Here is a 19,368-nt window from a genome sequence, read left to right as displayed (position 1 = left end):
CTTGACTACAGTCTTGACTACAGATAGTCCTCAACTTATGACCACACTTGAACCCAAACTTTCCATTGCTAAGAAAGGCAGTTGTTAAGTGAATCACTACAGTTGTTAAGTTAGTCACACAGCTAAGTGAATCTGGCTTCCCCATTGACTTTGCTTGTCAGAAGGTTATTGCAATGGCAGACACTGCAACCGTCATAATACGTGCCAGTTGCCAAGGGTTCGAATTTTGATAATGTGTCTATGGGTATGCTGCAATGGTCCTAAGTGTGAAAACCGGTCACAACTCACTTTTTTCAGTGCTGTTGTAACGCTGCCACTAAAAAAAATGGTTATAAGTCTAGGACTATCTGCATTTGACCCACATCTTATAAGTAAGCTTTTATTTATCAAAGTAAATAACTGATATTTGCTTTAATAAATTTTTATTTTCCTCTCTTCCCCAATTCAGGAGGAACAAACCCAGCACACCACACCACACACACAAACAGAGACATGGACACACAAAGGCACATAATATATTTTAGAGATTCTAGCTAGCTTATACCCAAGAAAGATGATTAGGGGACTGGAGGCTAAAACATATAAGGAATGGTTGCTGGAATTGGGTATGTCTAGTTTAATGAAGAGAAGGATGAGGGGGGACATAATAGCAGCCTTCCAATATTTCAGGGGCTGCCCCAAAGAAGAGGGAGTCAAGCTATTCTCCAAAGCACCAGAGGGCAGGACAAGAAGCAACAGATGGAAGCTAATCAAGGAGAGAAGCAACCTAGAACTAAGGAGAAACAATTAACCAGTGACTTGTCTCCAGAAGCGGTGAATGCTCCAACACTGGAAGTTTTTAAGAAGAGACTGGACAGCCATTTGTCTGAAATGGTATAGGGTTCAGGGGGTTGGACTAGATGACCTCCAAGGTCCCTTCCAGCTTTATTATTGTTATTGTTATTATCTATGCATCTAAACAAGTCTGGTTGCAGAATAGAAGGGAGACTTCTTGAAAATATCAGGTTGAATAAGAATAGTTTTTTTTTAACCTGCAGCCTAGTCTCTTTGAATCTGTGGGTGGCTATGAGATAGAATCACAGAATTAAATGCTGGAAGGGACACTTAGGTCACGAAGCCCAGCACCTATTCAGAGTAGATGTCCTAATTAAAGCATCACAGGCAGATGGCTTGAATATTAGCTTCTACTCTAAAGCATCCAGTGAAGGTCAGCCTATGCTATCCCCTCTCTGAGTCATTGGTTCCACTGCCAAATTGTGGACTTCAACTCCCAGAATTCCTGAGCCAGCATGGCTAAGCATAGAAACCTCTCCCTTTCCCCTCAGCATGGGTGGCTCAGGAATTCTGGAAATTGAAGTCCATGAGTTGAAGTCATAAAAGAGCCAAGGTTGCCTACCCCTGATTTAGATGCACAGGGGTAGGCAACCTTGGCTCTTTTATGACTCGTGGACTTCAACTCCCAGAATTCCTGAGCCAATCTGGCTCAGCTCGGAAACCTCTCTCTTTTCCCTCATCATGGCTGGCTCAGGAATTCTGGGAGTTGAAGTCAACGAGTCATAAAAGAGCCAAGGTTGCCTACCCCTGCACTAGATAGAATAGGGCTCTTCAAACTTGGCCCTTTTATGAGCCAGCATGGGGGAATTATGGCCCCCTCATGACTCGTGGACTTCAACTCCCAGAATTCCTGAGCCAGCATGGCTCAGCTTGGAAACTCTTCCTTTCCCCTCAGCATGGCTGGCTCAGGAATTCTGGGAGTTGAAGTCCATGAATTGAAGTCATGAAAGAGCCAAGGTTGCCTACCCCTGATCTAGGTCCACAGGGGTAGGCAACCTTGGCTCTTTTATGACTCGTGGACTTCAACTCCCAGAATTCCTGAGCCAGCACGGCTCAGCTTGGAAACCTCTCCTTGTCCCCTCAGCATGGCTGGCTCAGGAATTCTAGGAGTTGAAGTCCACTAGTCATAAAAGAGCCAAGGTTGCCTAGCCCTGCCTTGGGGTGAGATGGCCTCAGCCATCTGGCTTATCTCTCACTGCGGAAGGTAACATCAAGGGAGAGACAGTTCAAAGAGTAGTTTGTAGAAATAGAGGAAAGTATACATTGTAGCAAAGCAGAGAAACATACCATAGAGTCTTCCCCCCCCCTTCAGGAGAATGGCAGAACCAGCAGGAAGAAACAGTAAGAATTGAAATAGATTTCCCCCCCCCAAAGGAATGGGTTCTGACATCCCCCACCGTTCAGTTAGAACTGAAGAAGTTTGAACATCTTCAAAAAAAAAACAAAAAAACAAAGTCCAGTTGCCTTTTGAAAAAGCAGTTTTGGGACAACCATAACCTGGATGACTGAGAATCTCCAGAGACAATCAGACATTTCAGAACTGTTCGAAAGCAACTGAAGATGCGGATTTTGCAATGGGCAAAATTTGACTAGCTTCCTTGAAACCTGATGTTTTTTTGGACCTCCATTAAATGGGAATTTGGGGATCTGGCTGCAAGTTATGGATGCTTAAGTACCAAATGGTTGGAGAGCACCAAGTTAGGAAAAGTATATTAACTGAGACTCTAGAAGAAGAGGTGAGGCAGAATTACCTGTATTCCTGGACTTCCGCTGTCCCCTTTATCACCTTTAAGACCAGGTGGTCCCTTGAAAAAAAAAAAAACAGTAAATGTATGAGACATACGGTGTCTTACCAGTGCTTTTTCATTCGCCTAATCGTCCCATTTACCGTATATGCCGCCGTATTAGGCGACCCGGCATATAAGACGACCCCCGTCTTTATAGCCGGGCCGCATTCCTAGAACGTCGTCTTATACGCCGGAAACTACCAGTATTTCCGGCGTATAAGACAACTTGGCGTATAAGACGACTCCCGTCTTTGGCGCCGATTTCAGCGCTCGCGGAAGTCGTCTTATACGCCGGCATTTACGGTAATTTCCCCCCCCCCCCAGGAATATCAGATAATGTACATAGCAATCTCCCCTTTGGTTTTTGTCACCAACATCACCAGGAGAAGCTGGATGGGCCAAAGTCATCCGGTAGCTGAATGGGGATTTCAACCACGGTTTCCAAGTTCAACAAGAGAGCCAGTATTGTTCTATTTGAATCAGAGACATCGAAGCGAGGCAGGAGTAACAAAACACAACTTCTTTATTGAGATCACAAACAGAACAGAACAGCAAACAAAATGGGGCTGGCTCTTTAATACTCCCTTTGCAGGGACAGCATCAGCCTATCAATGCAAGGCTAGTCTCCCATCTTGCACATGCTCACAAGGCTGGAGTCAGCTCGTCTGGTCCTAGGCAACTACATGGTCTGCCCGGGCCTTCTGCAGCCTCCTGAGCCTGCTGAGTCATTCAGCAGGCCCAGGACATAACAAGTATGGTCTAGTCCAGGGGTAGGCCACCATGGCTCTTTTATGAGGCGTGGACTTCAACTCCCAGAATTCCTGAGCCAGCCATGCTGAGAGGAAAGGGAGAGGTTTCCAAGCTGAGCCATTCTCAGGAATTCTGGGAGTTGAAGTCCACGAGTCATAAAAGAGCCAAGGTTGCCTACCCCTGGTCTAGTGGTTAGAAACTTGGAAACCATGAGTTCTAATTCTGCCTTAGGCATGAAAGCCAACTTAGTGACTTTGACTCAATCACCAGGAAGCAAAGAGTTCTAGTCCTGCCTTAGGCATGAAAGTCAACTGGATGACTTTGGCCCAGTCCCTCTCTCTCAATTTAACCCCCATCACAGGGTTGTCATTATTGGGAAAATAGGAGGAGGAAAGTTTGTTGGACATGTTCTCTGCCTTGAGTTATTTGTAAAAATAATAAAAGCATAATATAAATAAATAAAATTTAATAAAAAAATAAACACCTTAAGCTGTAGCAATTTGTAGCAGAATTTCTGTGGCAGCCATGGCAAAAGAGGTCATAAAATAGGGCAAAAATCACTTAACAACTGCTTTGCTTAACAATGGAAATTTTGAGCTCAACGGTGGTTGTAAGTCGAGAACTACCTGTATTCTTTTTTCTTTACTACCAAACATTTTTAATCTTTCTCACTGACGGGAAAGTTGCAGCATCTTTTCAGTTTCATACTGTTGAGTCTCTATCCAGCTCCCAGCAGGAAAAGAGATTTTGACCCAGGCTTGGATTCAATGAGCAGACCTGCTTTTGCCCCCAAATAATTCCACTGAAAAGCAAGGACATCAGCCTGGGAACCAAATGTAGGCTAGTCTGCTCTATGGTGTTCCCTGTAGCTACCTCCAGTTGTGAAAGTTATGTTTTAAAAAGCAAGACAGGAAGAAAATCGACTTGTTTGAGCCATGGTGCTGGAGAAGGCTGCTGCGAATACCTTGGACTACAAAGCTGTCGACGCTGCTAACATCTGATGTTTTTGCTTTGACAACAGATGGGGATGCAACCATTTTCTTCTTATGTTTTACTCTTAGAGTCAGATGATGCTGGAGGGAGGAATGTGCATGAGAGTTTAGCTAGACCTAATAATACTGAACCTAGTGTGTGAACCAAGGTTATTGAAATAAGAGATGATAAGAATTGGCCGGCTGGAGAACTGGAGGGGAAGCCTGCATTTCAAACTAATTGGAGAAGGTGATTTATGACTGTTAATTGGAGAAGGGAATTGTACTGTGATACTATGTGTTCTGGGGAGGGGAACCCAGTTTTTGGCTTCAACTATGTTAGTGCCGATACTATGCTTCTCAAATAAAGATTCTTTAAGGTAAACAACGCCTCAAAGTTCTTTGAAGAGTTCCATCTGTCAGAACCATGACAAAAGGTGGCTAACAAGCAAATACTGGAGTGCATAACACTAGATATGTCACTAGAAGGCAAACTCAGGAAACTGTGTCTCACTTACTTTGGCCATATCATGTGGGGGAATTTGCTGTAGAAAGGAATTATGTTGGGAAGAGTTAGCAGTAAAAGGAAACCAGACTGTCAAAGGACACTGTGGCTGGACATCATCAAAGCTGACACCTGCCAGAGCAGGGGTCTTCAAACTTGGCTCTTTTATGACTTGTGGTCTTCAACTCCCAGAATTCCTCAGCCAGCATGCCTGGCTGAAGAATTCTGGGAGTTGAAGTCCACAAGTCATAAAAGGGCCAAGTTTGAAAACCCCTGAGCCAGAGCATTGAACAATTCAAATTAGCGCAAGATAGGAAAATACAGAGAGCCCTGGCCCACAGAATATCCAAGAGTCGGTTACGGTAGAATGGATAACATATCATCATATCTTATTCTTCATTATCATCATCATAATCATCATCATCACACTTAAACCAAGTTAGGAAAAGCCCAGTTACTGCACACGCACAACATGCTATAGTTTAGCTTTAGCCACCTTTATTTTTCTGGCGGTTTAATTATTTCTATATATATTTTGCATTTCTTAATTACCCCATCTTTCTTAGAGAGGGGGTCTGGGCAGTATACAGTAGAGTCAATAAAATCAACATTCAGACCAGAATGAATTTAAGACTAACAAAGTTTTAAACTTTTAAAATGACATACAGCGTCCAGCACAAAACCGCCCAATCTGGAGAGCCTGCTGTTCAATGTACTGAAACCCAGAAAATTCAGCAATCGCGTTAAGTATGTTTTGGAAATACAAGCAGAAAATAGGACCTAAAGTCAGCTCCACAGAAATTTAAAATCTGAATGCGGTGTACTTTGGCTGAAGCCAATCTATTTCCACACTAGAAATTTATAGCATCTTTGGAGTTCTCCAAATAGTGTTGTGCCAAAATAATAGTAATGCAGCCAGGCTTTATATTACTTCAGCAATGGCTGGGTGAAGCTAGGAAGGTGCTATAAGTCACCAGTGCAGAGCTGAACTGCTAAACGTGATTCCAGGATAAGGAATAATCTCATTTAATTCTTACTAAGATATTTAATTTAATAGCTGGAATAGTAAAGTACATAATGGGCCAGAACACACAGTTACAGTTGATTGATTGGAGAATGTGGGTTTCTGCATGAATAGAATAGAATAGAGATGGAAGGGACCTTCTGCTCAAGCAGCAGAACCTATGCCATCTCAGACAGGTGACTGTCTAGCCTCTTCTTAAAAATCTCCAGTGATGGAGCATCCATGATTTCTGGAGGCAAGCTGGTCCACTGGTTAATTGTCCTGAATGTCAGGATGTTTCTCCTTAATGCCAGGTTGCTTCTCTCTTTGATCAGTTTCCAACCATTGTTTTTTGTCCCTCTGACGCTTTGCTGAATAACGTGACCCCCTCTTCTTGTTGGCAGCCCCTCAAATACTGGAACACTGCTATCATGTCTCCCCTATTTCTTCTTTTCTTTAGACTAACCAAACCCAAGTCCCGCAGCCGTTCTTCGTATGTTTTAGTCTCCAGACCTTGGATCATCTTAGTTGCTCTTCTCTGAGTTTTTTTCCAAACTCTCAACATCTTTTTTGTGATATGGTGACCAAAATTGGCTGCAGTATTCCAGATGTGGTCTTACTAGGGCTTTGTAAAGCGGTACTAGTACTTCGCATGATCTTGATTCTATGCCTGTTTATACAACCCAGGAGTGTATTAGCTTTTTTGGCTGCTGCCACACACTGCTGGTTCATAATCAAGTGATTGTCCACTAGGACTCCAAGGTCCTTCTCACAATTACTTTTTTTAAGCCAAGTCTTGCCCAATCTGTATTTGTACCTTTGGTTTTTCCTGCTGAAGTGTAAGACTTTGCTTTTCTCCAGATTGAAACTCATTTTGTTGGATAGGGCCCATTGTCCGAGGTTGTCAAGATCTTTTTGGATCCTGAGTTTGTCTTCTCGGGAGTTGGGTACTCCTGACAGTTTGGTGTCATCTGTAAATTTGATGAGTTTCCCTTCAATTCCCTCATCTAAGTCATTTATGAAGATATTGAAGAGTACTGGGCCTAAGATGGAACCTTGTGGTACCCCACTGCTTACTTCTCCCCAGGTGGATGTAATGCCATTGAGGACTACTCGTTGAGTACGGTTTGTCACCCAGCTACAGATCCATCTGGTGATGATATTGTCTATTCTACCTTTTTCTAGTTTACCAATTAGTAGGTTGTGGTCTACTTTATCAAATGCCTTACTAAAATCCAAGTAGACTACGTCCATTGCATTTTGCTGGTCTACTAGTTTAGTCACTTTATCAAAGAATGAGATAAGATTGGTTTGGTATAATTTGTTTTTAACAAACCCATGCTGGCCACTAGTTATGACTTTGCTTGCTTCTAGTTGTTCGCAGATCTGTTTTTTTATTACCTTTTCTAGGATCTTCCCAGGTATTGATGTTAAACTGATTGGTCTGTAGTTTCTTTGGTCCATTTTTTTCCCTTTCTTGAAGATGGGGACCACATCAGCCCTTTTCCAATCCTCAGGTACTTCTCCAGTGCTCCAGGATTTATGAAAGATGTGGTGCAATGGTTCTGAGATAACATCTGCTAACTCCTTTAGAACTCTGGGATGTAATCTGTCAGGTCCCGATGATTTATATTCATCAAGGTCGGATAGGAGTTCTCTTACCATCTTCTTGCTAATTTTAATTTTTGTTTCTAGTATATCTTTTGTAGTGTTTTTTGGGTTTTTTTTTTGGTATGTTGGGCTACAGTTTCTTTTTGTGTGAAGACTGACACAAAGTATGAGTTAAGCAGCTCTGTTTTCTCCCTGTTGCCTGTTATTTCCTTGCCATCTTCTCTCTTTAGTGGGCCTACAGTTTCCTTGACTTTTTTTCTTTTTTTGTTAATATGTTGGAAGAAACTTTGTTTATTGTCCTTGATTTCTGTTGCGAATCTTTGTTCGTTCTGAGTCTTTGCTTTCCTGACTTCTTCTTTGCATGTTCTGGTTGTCTGCTGATAATCGGCCTTGGCTATGTGTCCCTCTTTCCATTTTTTGTATTTGTCCTTTTTGTCTTTCAGTTTGTTAGAGAGATCTTTGTGTAGCCATGCTGGTTTCTTTTTGGATTTCTTGTTTTTCTTTCTCAATGGTATTGTGCTGGTCTGGGCTTTTGTGATCACATTTTTCAGGATTTCCCACATTTCTTGGGTTGTTTTCCCCTTTAGGATTTTCATCCATGGGATCTTTCTTAGGTTCTCTCTGAGTTTGTTAAAGTCGACACTTTTGAAGTTTAAGACATTGATTGGATTGTTTTCTGTTGCTCACGTTTGCATTATGTTAAATTCCAGTATGATGTGGTCACTTTCACCCAAGGTTCTGGCAATTTCAATTCCCTCTATGACTTCTTCTCTATTAGTAAGGATTAAGTCCAGTATAGCTTTACATCTAGTTCTCTCCTCTACCTTTTGGGTGACAAAATTGTCGGCTAAGTTGGTTAGGAATCTGTTTGATCTCCCGCTCACTGCAGAAGCAATCTATGTTATGATTGGTTGTTGGGTGTAAAGGGGGAGTGTCCCTTTTTTCCCGCCTTTTTCTTCTGTGTGCCCTGTACGCTGTTCTGTGATTTTCCTGACGATTTACCTCATGATGTAATGATGGGCCTTACTATCTTATTGGCTGTAAATATAGATGTTAAATATATGTATTTATATACAACTGCAAGTTCGTGTCAACATCTCTGACTCCATTCGGACACCGGCTGTGCAATTCCCTGACATTCCTTGAGCCAGAAAGTTCAGTGGTTGATCTATAAAGTAAGCCAGCAAAATTCAGAACCCAACAGATTGCAAGAGAACAAAGAAGGAAGCTTAGCAGAGCATGTCCTCTTATATGAATTATGATTTTATTTATTATTTATATCCCACCTTTATTATTTTTTTATAAACAACTGAAGGCAATAAAAATATCCAACCCTTCTTCCTCCTCCTATTTTCCCAAAACAACAACCCTGTGAAGTGGGTTAGGCTGAGAGAACTGGATTGGCCCAAAGTCACCCAGTTGACTTTCGTGTTGAAGGTAGAATTTAGAACTCACAGTCTCCTAATGATGGGCCAAACTCACCCAGCTGGTTTTTCATGCTTAAAATAGAACTAGAACTCACATTCTCCTGGTGATTGGTCCAAAGACACCCAGCCCGCTTTCAAGCCTAAGATAGGACTAGAACTCATAGTCTCCTGGTTTCTAGCCTGGTGACTCAACCACTAGACCAGGGGTGGGGAACCTTGGCTCTTTTATGACTCGTGGACTTCAACTCCCAGAATTCCTCAGCCAGCACGGCTCAGCTTGGAAACCTCTCCCTTTCCCCTCAGCGTGGCTGGCTCAGGAATTCTGGGAGTTGAAGTGATCACAAATTCTTGAAGTCCACAAGTCATAAAAGAGCCAAGGTTGCCTACTCCTGTACTAGACCAAAACTGGCTTTAGAGGAGGCTGTTTCTCCATTACCAGACTTACTGAGATTAAAAATATCCTATTTTTTTAAAAAAGCTCCTGTTGGAACTACAGTGTTTTAACCCAACCTCAAAGGTAAAGAAAATAACTTACAATGGGGCCTTGCACTGTTAATCCTTCGGAACCAGGGGTCCCTTGCTGTCCTCCTGGCCCTTTTGGTCCAGCTTGGCCAGGAGGACCAGGCTCCCCCTAAGAGAAAACAAAGGAACACAGTAAAACATGATCTTCCAGGCATACCAACCTCTAATGCAGTCTTGATTTGCTCACACCAAATTCAGAGAAGCAAAAGACAGAGGTGAAGAAGGATGGAAGTCATTTTTCCACTCAGACCTTACAAATCCTATGCATGAATCATTTGGGGTCTTCTATTCTGTTTTTTGATGCTCTCTGAGCTTGGCTTTTTTCTTGCAAATGCTTCTTGACCAAATTATGTAACATCATCAGTGCTAATATCATCACTAGCACCATGGACCTCTAATAATTCATGCACAGGGTTCTTTCAATGGGGAGTCACATCTTCTCCTTCTCCTTGAGGCAGCAATGAAAAGGGGAGAAGGGGTGTTAGAACATGCACCCTTCTTCTTGATAAAGGAATAGTTTTGCAAAAATCCTGAGATCAGAAGCCAGTCAAAGGAGATAGTTTAAATATCTTCAGCAACTAGATTAACTTTCCCAACAGGGTGACCATTAGATTATAGATGTTTGCAGAGGGGATCAACAAGATCAGGATGGCTTTTGATCTCCCTTGGAGTTACTACTGATGTTTTGTGATTGCTTTGTAGCAATTGCTCTCCCAACACATCTGAAAGAGGCCACTGGTCATGACTGGTCATCAGAATGTACAAAAGGTGTTGAGACTCTAGAAATATAGAGAAGAGCAACAAAGATGAATAGGGGACTGGAGGCTAAAACATATAAAGAATGGTTGCAAGAATTGGCTATGTCTAGTTTAACAAAAAGAAGGACTAGGGGTGACATGATAGCAGTGTTCCAATATTTGAGGGGTTGCCACAAAGAAAAAGGAGTCAACCTATCCTCCAGAGCACCTTAAGGCAGGACAAGAAGCAATGGATGGAAACTAATCAAGGAGAGAAGCAACCTAGAACTGAGGAGAAATTTCCTGACAATGAGAACAATTAACCAGTGGAACCGCTTCCCTCCAGAAGCTGTCTGTCTTCCATCACTGGAGGTCTTTGAAAAGAGATTAGACAACCATTTGTCTGAAATGGTATAGGGTCTCCTACTTGAGCAGGGGGTTGGACTAGAAGACCCCCAAAGTCGCTTCCAATTCTGTTATGCTGTCATTCTGAACCATGATTTATGGAAGACAGATCTTGTTGAAATTGTGAAAGACTTTTTAATTTTTTTTTAAATATATAGAAGAGTTTTCTTTAAACTTCCAAACCTTTCAAAGTCCATTCTCTCTATCCCTTTCCCAACATCTGAAAGTGGATTCCAGAAATATCTATTTCATTTCCAATCCTTACAAAAAAATTGTACGTTAGTATAATCATGCCTATGTGGTTATGGAAAAATGGGAAGAATAGGACTTGACTGAGACAATCTAATGAAATCACAGCTGTGCTTTGAAATAAGGATTTGAAGTAAGGTTTAGTTTCTTGACAGATATATATTTTTAGTGATGGAGGACCAAGTTGATATTACAGTATAACCTCCATTTAATAGACCGCAATTTAATGGACTTGGTCAGAGACAACTAGTATATTTTTCATTTGAATCTCACTCCCGTTTAATGGACTAGTGTCCATTAAGTTGAACATTTCTGCATTACACTGATGCTTTATTGTGAATAACTCAATTGCATTACATACACACATGCAAATGGTCAGAAATTGATGGAAACGATGCAAATTGATGCAAATGAGATAAAGTTTAATAAGTGTGGGGATTTAATTGACACCTCCTCTCACAATTAAACTGAGGGTTTTTGATGTGCCACAATCAGTTTAGCATTGGGCAAATTAAATCTCTGCTAAATGACAATAACACTTTGCACAAATTCTGGTTGCTTTCTTTTTCCTTTTTCTATGAAATGATGATTGAATTGTGGGACCAGAAACCCAAATCTATATTTTGTCATTGCTTCCTCTGCTTCCTTCAGTCACTCTTTGGTACGTGCTGAAGTCATGGTGATGGAGTTCTGACTTTTTTAAAGCTTTCAACATTGCATATCAAGGTTGTTTGCTATTTCCAGCCACTGATTTATTACACAACTCTGGATCATTCTGAAGGTTTTCACACTGATTTGGGAGGCAGAAGATGGAAATACCCATCTTCTAGCAAAGCAAAAGTTAGTAATAAAGTCACAGAAAGGCCTTGGGCTGGATACTTGTCTTACTTTAAGACACTTCTTATATTTTGGGAACATAGAGCATAGAATAATAGGGTTTGAAGGGACCTTAGTGGTCTTCTAGTCTAACCCATCCCTCAAGCAGGAGACTGTACCATTCTGGACAAATGGCTGTGCAATCTCTACTTGAAAACCTCCACTGATGGAGCATCCACAACTTCTAAAGGTAAGCCATTCCACTGATTAATTGTTCTCACTGATAGGAAGTTTCTCCTTAGTTCTAGGTTGGACCTCTATTTAATGATTTGTTACTTTTCTTGTTTCCTGTCTTGTGTCCTGGCCCCATCAGATCCCAGTTCAGAGGAGAAGGAGTTGGAACTGGGGCCATCTGACAAGGATGACACATCTTCCTTGGCATGCCTGAAGAGTCCAAAGGATGAGGACGATGCTGAGGTGGTCAACTGGAAAGGGAGCTGCCTGCCCTCACAAACACAGGAGAGGATCAGCTACTGACAGGCAGTGGTGATGAGAGGCAGCAGATCCCCTCTGATGAGGAACAGCTGCCTGCCCCACTCAAACCAAGGGCATGGAGAGTGGAGTGGAGGGAAGCTCAAAGGAGGCCTGTGAGGTTGTTGGTGAGGAGGCAGCTCCACTCTCTCTCTCTCTCTCTCTCATAAGGAACACCTGGCTTGAGTTGATTTAAGCAAAAGCCAGGGGACAATTGGGAACAATTATTTTGCCTCAGCACATGTCTCCCCAGCCTTGGAAAATCTGCCCTGTGGATTCTGAATCTTGCTTGTGGACTTTGGACTTTGCCTTGTGGATTTGCACCTTGTTTATGACTGACAGACTTCCTCCTTGCCTTGTCAATCTGCTCTGGTGACTATTGGCCTTAGTTTGTGGGCTTGGGTTGCACTGACTGTGGGTGAGAGCTCCTCAAATGTTGAAAGGCTGCTATCATATCACCTCAGTCCTTCAATTTGTTACATTAGACCTACCCGGTTCCTGCAACCGTTCACTGTATATTTTAGCCAGTGGTCCACTAATCATTGTTGCTCTTCTCTGAACTTTTTCTACAGTCTCAGCATATATTTTTGTTGTATCATGCTGACCAAAATTGGATGTAGTATTCCAAGTGCGATCTTACCAAAGCACAGTGCTTCTTTTGTTAAAAAAAAAAAGGTGCCAGAACTCACACGTCATACAACCCGCCTTGCCTACCCTACAAGGTTCCATCCAAAAAAGGTGCCGGAAATCCGTTCTCGGTGTTCTATGACAAAAAAAGCCCTGCCAAAGCAGTATAAAGTGGTACTAACCCTTCATGTGATCTTGAAACTAGTCCTCTGTGGATGCAATCTAAGATTGCATTGGGGATTTTTTTGCAGCTGCAGCACACTGCTGACTCATATTTAAGCAGTAATCCACTAGGACTCCTAGATTCCTCTCACAATTACTACTGTTGAGACAGGTACCATCTATTCCAGTGGTTCTCAACCTGTGGGTCGGGACCCCATTTGGGGTCGAACGACCATTTCACGGGGGTCGCCAAACAACGCAGTCCGCCATTTTCCCCCTTTTCCTTAGCTGTGCTACTCCCTTTTATTCTATTGGCTTTTGAAAGCCAATAGAATAGACTCTCTTGAATAGAGTCTAATTCTATTGGCTTTCAAAAGCCAATAGGAATTGTCCAGGCTGTCTCTGCCCTGCTGAGCCCGCCAAAAGTCCCATTCTGCAAACGGTGCTGCACCAGTTGAGTAGTCCTCGACTTACGACCGGTTGAGTAGTCCTCGACTTACGACCGGTTGGGGGTCGCGGCATTAAAAAGGTTGAGAACCACTGATCTATTCTATACCTGTGCATTTGGTGTTTCTTGCCTAAGTGTGTTTATCAGCACTGAATTACATTTTGTTGGGTGGAAGGGGTGCTTGGGGTTCTACTCTCTAAGAGTGCAATGAGGCATCAACCAAAGTCCTTTTGAGTAGAACAGGAAGTGTCCAACCTTGGGACCTTTAAGACTTGTGGACTTCAACTCCCAGAATTCCACAGCCAATATGGGGAATTCTAACAATCTTTGCCCATTGTGCAACTGAGAGCTCCCCTCCCTGTTATCTGATTGTTCTCTAGGCCAGTGTTTCTCAACCTTGACAATTTTAAGGCATGTGGACTTCAACTCCCAGAATTCCACAGCCAGCATTGCTGGCTGTGGAATTCTGGGAGTTGAAGTCCACATGCCTTAAAATTGTCAAGGTTGAGAAACACTGCCTAGGCAGCTTCTCTTCCCTCCATCTCCCAAGGTCATTCTGACACAGCCTTACAAAAGGCAACCACTTGCTGACTCACACAGCAATAATAAAGAGAACGAAAACAGTGTTCCAGTATAATAGATTAATTGGGAATTGTTCCCTTAAGTACATCCCAGTCTCTTTCTACTGTCTTGTCAAATGGAGTAGAAAAAATTCCACTGCAGAAACTTTCTGAAGAGCTGCATATATTGCCTTGTTTAATGGATCTTTTAGGGGAAATCTGTTTTTTTTTTTTTCCTTTACTTATTTTGCTAAAAGGAGACAATGAAAATAAGGAACCGGGCCGTAGCATGTTTGGAGGCATCTGAACGACGAATTCAGGTCCAAGAAGCCTAAATAATAACTTCAGGATTTTAATCCCTCTTTGAGCTGCTCCCAGGCAAGACTTAAGAGGTTGAAAAAAAGGGGTAGGCAGAATTTCAGAGCAACCTTCTGTTAGAAGTAAGTCTTCATCCTGGTTCATCCAAGCCGGGAATAAATAAGCAAACATGGCGACTGCTTTGGGAAGAAGGTTACAGTTTATTGCAGAAAGATCGTTCTTCAGGAAAGTGCAGAGGAGAGAAGGGCTGAGCACATGGTGTAGTAGGCTTTTATACCCCCTCTAGCCTTTTGTTTGGAATAGTTTCCTGTTCCTGTGGCATGAACCTTGAGACTGTTTCTGAGTGTTTGTCTAGGCCTTGATATCTGTAGTTTAATTCTATTATCATATCCTGCTTCCCAGGTGATGGGGCTAATGACTCTTAGAGTTTGGGTGGGGTATGCAGATCTTCTCTTTTGTCTTCTTGATTGCTCTGGCTCCAACTTTCTGATGGTTTTACATCTGCATTTGTATGGGGCTAAAGTCTTGCTTGGGGCAGAGAGATAGATTTGGGGCCAGGTTTGGTTTTAAAAAGTCCTTTTGAGGAAAAATATATTTTTCTGCCTTTTTAATATTTCCTTCTCTGGGCTAACTTCCCTCACTTCCTAAGCTGAGGAATAGATTTTTTAGGAAACCCAGTGATTTTTATATCTCCATCAGCTTCAATTCATGAGTTTTGGATGATAAGGAAGAAAATAAGGGCTCCATCTAAATTTAGGAAAATCAATTGTTCCTTCCCAAAGAATATTATTGCAGCCGACTGGGGAAAGTTATTGTATATTTGAATTATTTCCACTGTACGCAGAAAAGAACTATGTGCTGGGAAGAATGGACTGGATCTTACTCTGAGACATGCTAGTATTGTGTAAGCAAGGAATTTACTTCCTAGATTAATGTCCATTTTTCCATCAGGAGCTTACATAAGGATCACAGGCTGGGCTGGGAGGCAACGGCTGGGGCAAATATGGATGGGGATTCTCAGTTATCCAGGTCATGGTTGTCCCAAAGGTGCTTTTTCAAAAGGCAACTGGACTTTTCTTTGTTTTGTTTTTGTCCTTGAAGACATTTTGCTTCTCATCCAAAGAGCTTCTTCAGTTCTCGACGGTCAAAACTGACAGTACTTCAGTCAGAACTGAAGAAGCTTCTTGGATGAGAAGCAAAATGTCTATAAGAAAAAAACAAAGCCCAATTGCCCCAAAGATGCTTTTTGGCAAGGCAACTGGACTTTCTTGTTTTTCTTTCAAGACATTTTGTTTCTCATCCAAGAAGCTTCCTCAGCTCTGACTAGAGGGTGGGGAATGGAAGGATTTATACTCCTTGCAGACAGCTGGTCACTTGCATTCTTTTAGAGCAGGGTTTTTCAATCTTTTCACCCATTGTACCACTTTTAGGATATGGCAACATCCAAGTACCTCCAGTCGCCTAGCAAGGTGTCAAAAACTTGATGACCCCCCCCCCCAAAAGGAAAAAAGTGATAAAGTACAGGTAGTCCTCGACTTACAACAGTTCACTTAGTGACTGTTCGAAGTTACAACGGCACTGAAAAAAGTGCCCCCCAAGCCACAGCCAAGCAAGACACCTGCCTGCCCACCCAGCGGTGCTCTTCCTCCTGTCCAAGGTTTTCATTGTTGTGAGCATTTCTGTTGAGGATTGGCAGTGGGGGTGGGGTGGGAGTGTTTGGTTTTTATTCCCCTCGTCTGCTAGATGGTTGCAGCAGGTTTTGCTTACTTCACATGACCCTGGGATACTGTGACCGTCATAAATATGAATCAGTTGCCAAGCATCTGAATGTAAATCACAAGACTCTGGAGATGCTGCAACATTCCAGCTGATCAGCGCTTCTTCTGGGCTCACCAGAAGCGCCAGGATCAGCACTGAGCTCCAGCTGGAGCCTGGCGCTGATCCTGGCACTCCACTGAGCCCTGACAGCCCCAAAGAAGCGCTGTTCCTGGTGCTTCCACTGAGTCCTGACAGCCCTGCAGCTCCAGCCATCTTTTGCTGAGGCTTGTGCGGTGCTGCCACCGGTTCACTCATTCCCCTCCCCTGCTACCACTTTTCTAGGATGGTCGCGTACCACCTGCCAGGTGCCAATGTACCCCAGGTGGTACCCGTACCACTGGTTGAAAAACCCTGTTTTAGAGAGTCACTGAGGCCATCTGGTTTGAAAGAGGGGTCAAAGACGGCATCTATCTCAAAACTGAACAACCTCTCTCAACAGAGGGGGAGGGATACGACATCATCTGTCTCCAGGCCACAATACAATCCTTTCAACAGTTCCAAGAAGGCCCCACACCCATTTGAACTACTCAGGTGACCCTGACAACACAGATAAGCCTCCATGTGGCCTCAACAAACTCTCTAAAAGAATGCAAATGACCAGCTGTCTGCAAGGAGTATAAATCCTTCCATTCCCCACCCTCCAGTCAGAGTGGAAGAAGCTTCTTAGATGGGAAGCGAAACGTCTTCAAAGAAAAACAAGAAAGTCCAGTTGCCTCTTGAAAAAAGCACCTTTGGGACAACTATGACCTGGATGATTGAGAATCTCCATAGACAAGGTCCAGTTGCCTTTTGAAAAAGCACCTTTGGGACCGGTGCAAAGTTTTTCAGTGAGCTTTCGTGATTGTGTGTGGATTTCACTGGGTGGCTCCAATATGTTTTGTTAGTCATGGATTGCTATCCCATTTAATGAGCCCTCTTCCATCATAGAACCTAAAAGTTTAATCAGTTGAGGCTACAAAGCAAACAAATAGGACCATAGCATGTTTTTTCTGGTACAGGTTATAAGGATTTCTCCTGATTGAAAACATATCATCTAAAAGCCAAAAATATCCAGATGTGGGAGAAGGAGGGCAGAACCTAGGGGTGAGGTGGAAAGAGGGATAACAGAGTTGGAAGGAACCTTAGAAGTCTTCTAGTCCAACACCTTGTTCAAGCAAGAGACCCTATATCATTTTGGACAGATGACTGTCCAATTTCTTCTTAAAATCTTCCATTGTTGGAGCACCCACAACTTCCGGAGGTAAGCCATTCCGCCGATCAATTGTTCTCACTGTCAGGAAATTTCTCCTTAATTCTAGTTGGATTTCGAGGTACTTTGGAGAAGAGGTCGACCCCCTCTTCTTTGTGACAGCTTCCCAAATATTGGAAGACTGCTATCATGTCACCCTAGTCCAGGGGTAGACAACCTTGGCTCTTTTATGACTCGTGGACTTCAACTCCCAGCATTCCTGAGCCAGCATGGCTCAGCTTGGAAACCTCTCCCTTTCCCCTCAGCATGGCTGGCTCAGGGATTCTGGGAGTTGAAGTCCATGAGTCATAAAAGAGCAAAGGTTGCCTACTCCTGCCCTAATCCTTCTCATCGTTAGACTAGACATACCTAGTTCTTGTGTTCATTGTATGGCACCTTTGTTGCTCTCCTCTGCACTCTTTCTAGAGTCTCAACATCTTTGTTGTATTGTAGGATGCTGTACTCTAAGCGTGGTCTTACCAAAGGAGTATAAAGCAGTACTAACAGCCTAGAATCCCTACATAGCCACAAGTGAACTAAATCCCACCCTCCTTGAGTACCATTGACCCTTATCTAACTCTAAGCAGATACTAATCATTAATTGAGAAGGTTCTTGAGCCTGGACTATAGCAATAAATCAGTTTAACTGAACTTTGATCTGATCCTTTGACCTGACACCAGACACTAGTAGAGGAATTAATAGAAATGGATGTTGGTTGACTCAAAGGTACTTTTTCAAAAGGCAACTGGGACTGGTTTTTTGAAGAAGAAGAAGAAGAAGAAGAAGAAGAAGAAGAAGAAGAAGAAGAAGAAGAAGAAGAAAAGAAGAAGAAGAAGAAGAAGAAGAAGAAGAAGAAGAAGAAGAAGAAGAAGAAGAAGAAAAGAAGAAGAAGAAGAAGAAGAAGAAGAAGACGAAGAAGAAGAAGAAGAAGAAGAAGAAGGAAGAAGAAGAAGAATAAGAAGAAGAAGAAGAAGAAGAAGAAGAAGAAGAAGAAGAAGAAGAAGAAGAAGAAGAAGAAGAAGAAGAAGAAGAAGAAGAAGAAGAAGAAGAAGACACCACTTCTCATCCAAGAAGCTTCATCAATTCTGGCAGGATGATGGAGGCAATGGAAGGATTAGTTTTGACCTTCATATCTTTGTATTCCATGTATCTTTGTATCCTTCATATCTTCCTATCCTTCCATTGCTTCTACCATCCTGTCAGACCTAATGAAGCTTCTTGAATGAGAAGTGAAACTTCTTCTTCTTCCTCAGGGAAAATACAGTCCAGTTGCCTTTGGAAAAAAACACTTTTGAGACAACTATGACCTGGGTGACTGAGTACCTCCACGGACAATTGGATGTTGGTTGGTTTCAAATTGCCCCACATAGTCTCCCCCTTGGTCAATTATTGGTCAGTTCTGATGTCACACAACTTACCTTGGGGCCAGGCTCCCCCTGTTCTCCCTGGAGGCCCCTCCTCCCAGGATTGCCCTGCAGAAGGAAGACAAATTCACAGAGTGAATTCCTAATTTAAAGAGAAGGACTGGGTTAAGATACATCTATTTATGGACAATTGCTTCTCAAAGGCGCCCCATATTCTCTTCCACTTTCTATTTCTCCAACTCATGAAAAGAGTGACAGCGATCCTCAACCATCTTGAGAACAGAGTAGAAAAACAGAAGCTTCTCCTGCAAGAAGACCTTGGAGAAATCAGAAGTTAAGATTTGGATAACAGCACGTAGTCTGTCTCTTGGGTAGTCTAGAACAGTGGTTCTTAACCTGGGCGATATTACCCCCCAGGGGCAATTTCATTTTTCAGGGGGGGTGATGGAACAAAAAGAGGTGACGCGGGGGCGAAGGAATGAAAAGGGGGCGATATGGGGGCGATGGAGTGAGAAGTTTTGGGGACACTTTTGAGACTTTTTTGTACAGTGAATGGCTGTATATCTGTCGTACAAAAACATCAGATCGCTCGCTATTAGTGGATTGAATTGTGTTTTCAAATGTTCCTCCAGCTAGCTTCAGTACAGAACGCCGTACATATGTGAAGACGCATCGCTTATCTTCATGCGCGTTG

General features: G+C 42.7%; 1 protein-coding gene across 1 annotated transcript in view; it reads right to left on the bottom strand.

The window, feature by feature from the left end:
* Positions 1–19,368, bottom strand: part of LOC120304815 (collagen alpha-1(XX) chain-like) — a 66,912-nt gene that overhangs the window by 33,272 nt on the left and 14,272 nt on the right. The window contains exons 4-5 of the mRNA XM_039335788.1: positions 18,729–18,782; positions 2,586–2,639 (exon numbers count right to left, since the gene is read on the bottom strand). Coding sequence (XP_039191722.1) covers positions 2,586–2,639; positions 18,729–18,782 — 108 coding nt within the window. The remainder of the gene's footprint in view (positions 1–2,585; positions 2,640–18,728; positions 18,783–19,368) is intronic.

This window comes from Crotalus tigris, unplaced genomic scaffold, assembly GCF_016545835.1.
Source record: "Crotalus tigris isolate CLP2741 ecotype Arizona unplaced genomic scaffold, ASM1654583v1 scf7180000017659.2616968, whole genome shotgun sequence".
NCBI lineage: Eukaryota > Metazoa > Chordata > Lepidosauria > Squamata > Viperidae > Crotalus > Crotalus tigris.
The sequence above is the reverse complement of the archived record's forward strand: the minus strand, read 5'-3'. Positions and strand labels throughout refer to the sequence as shown.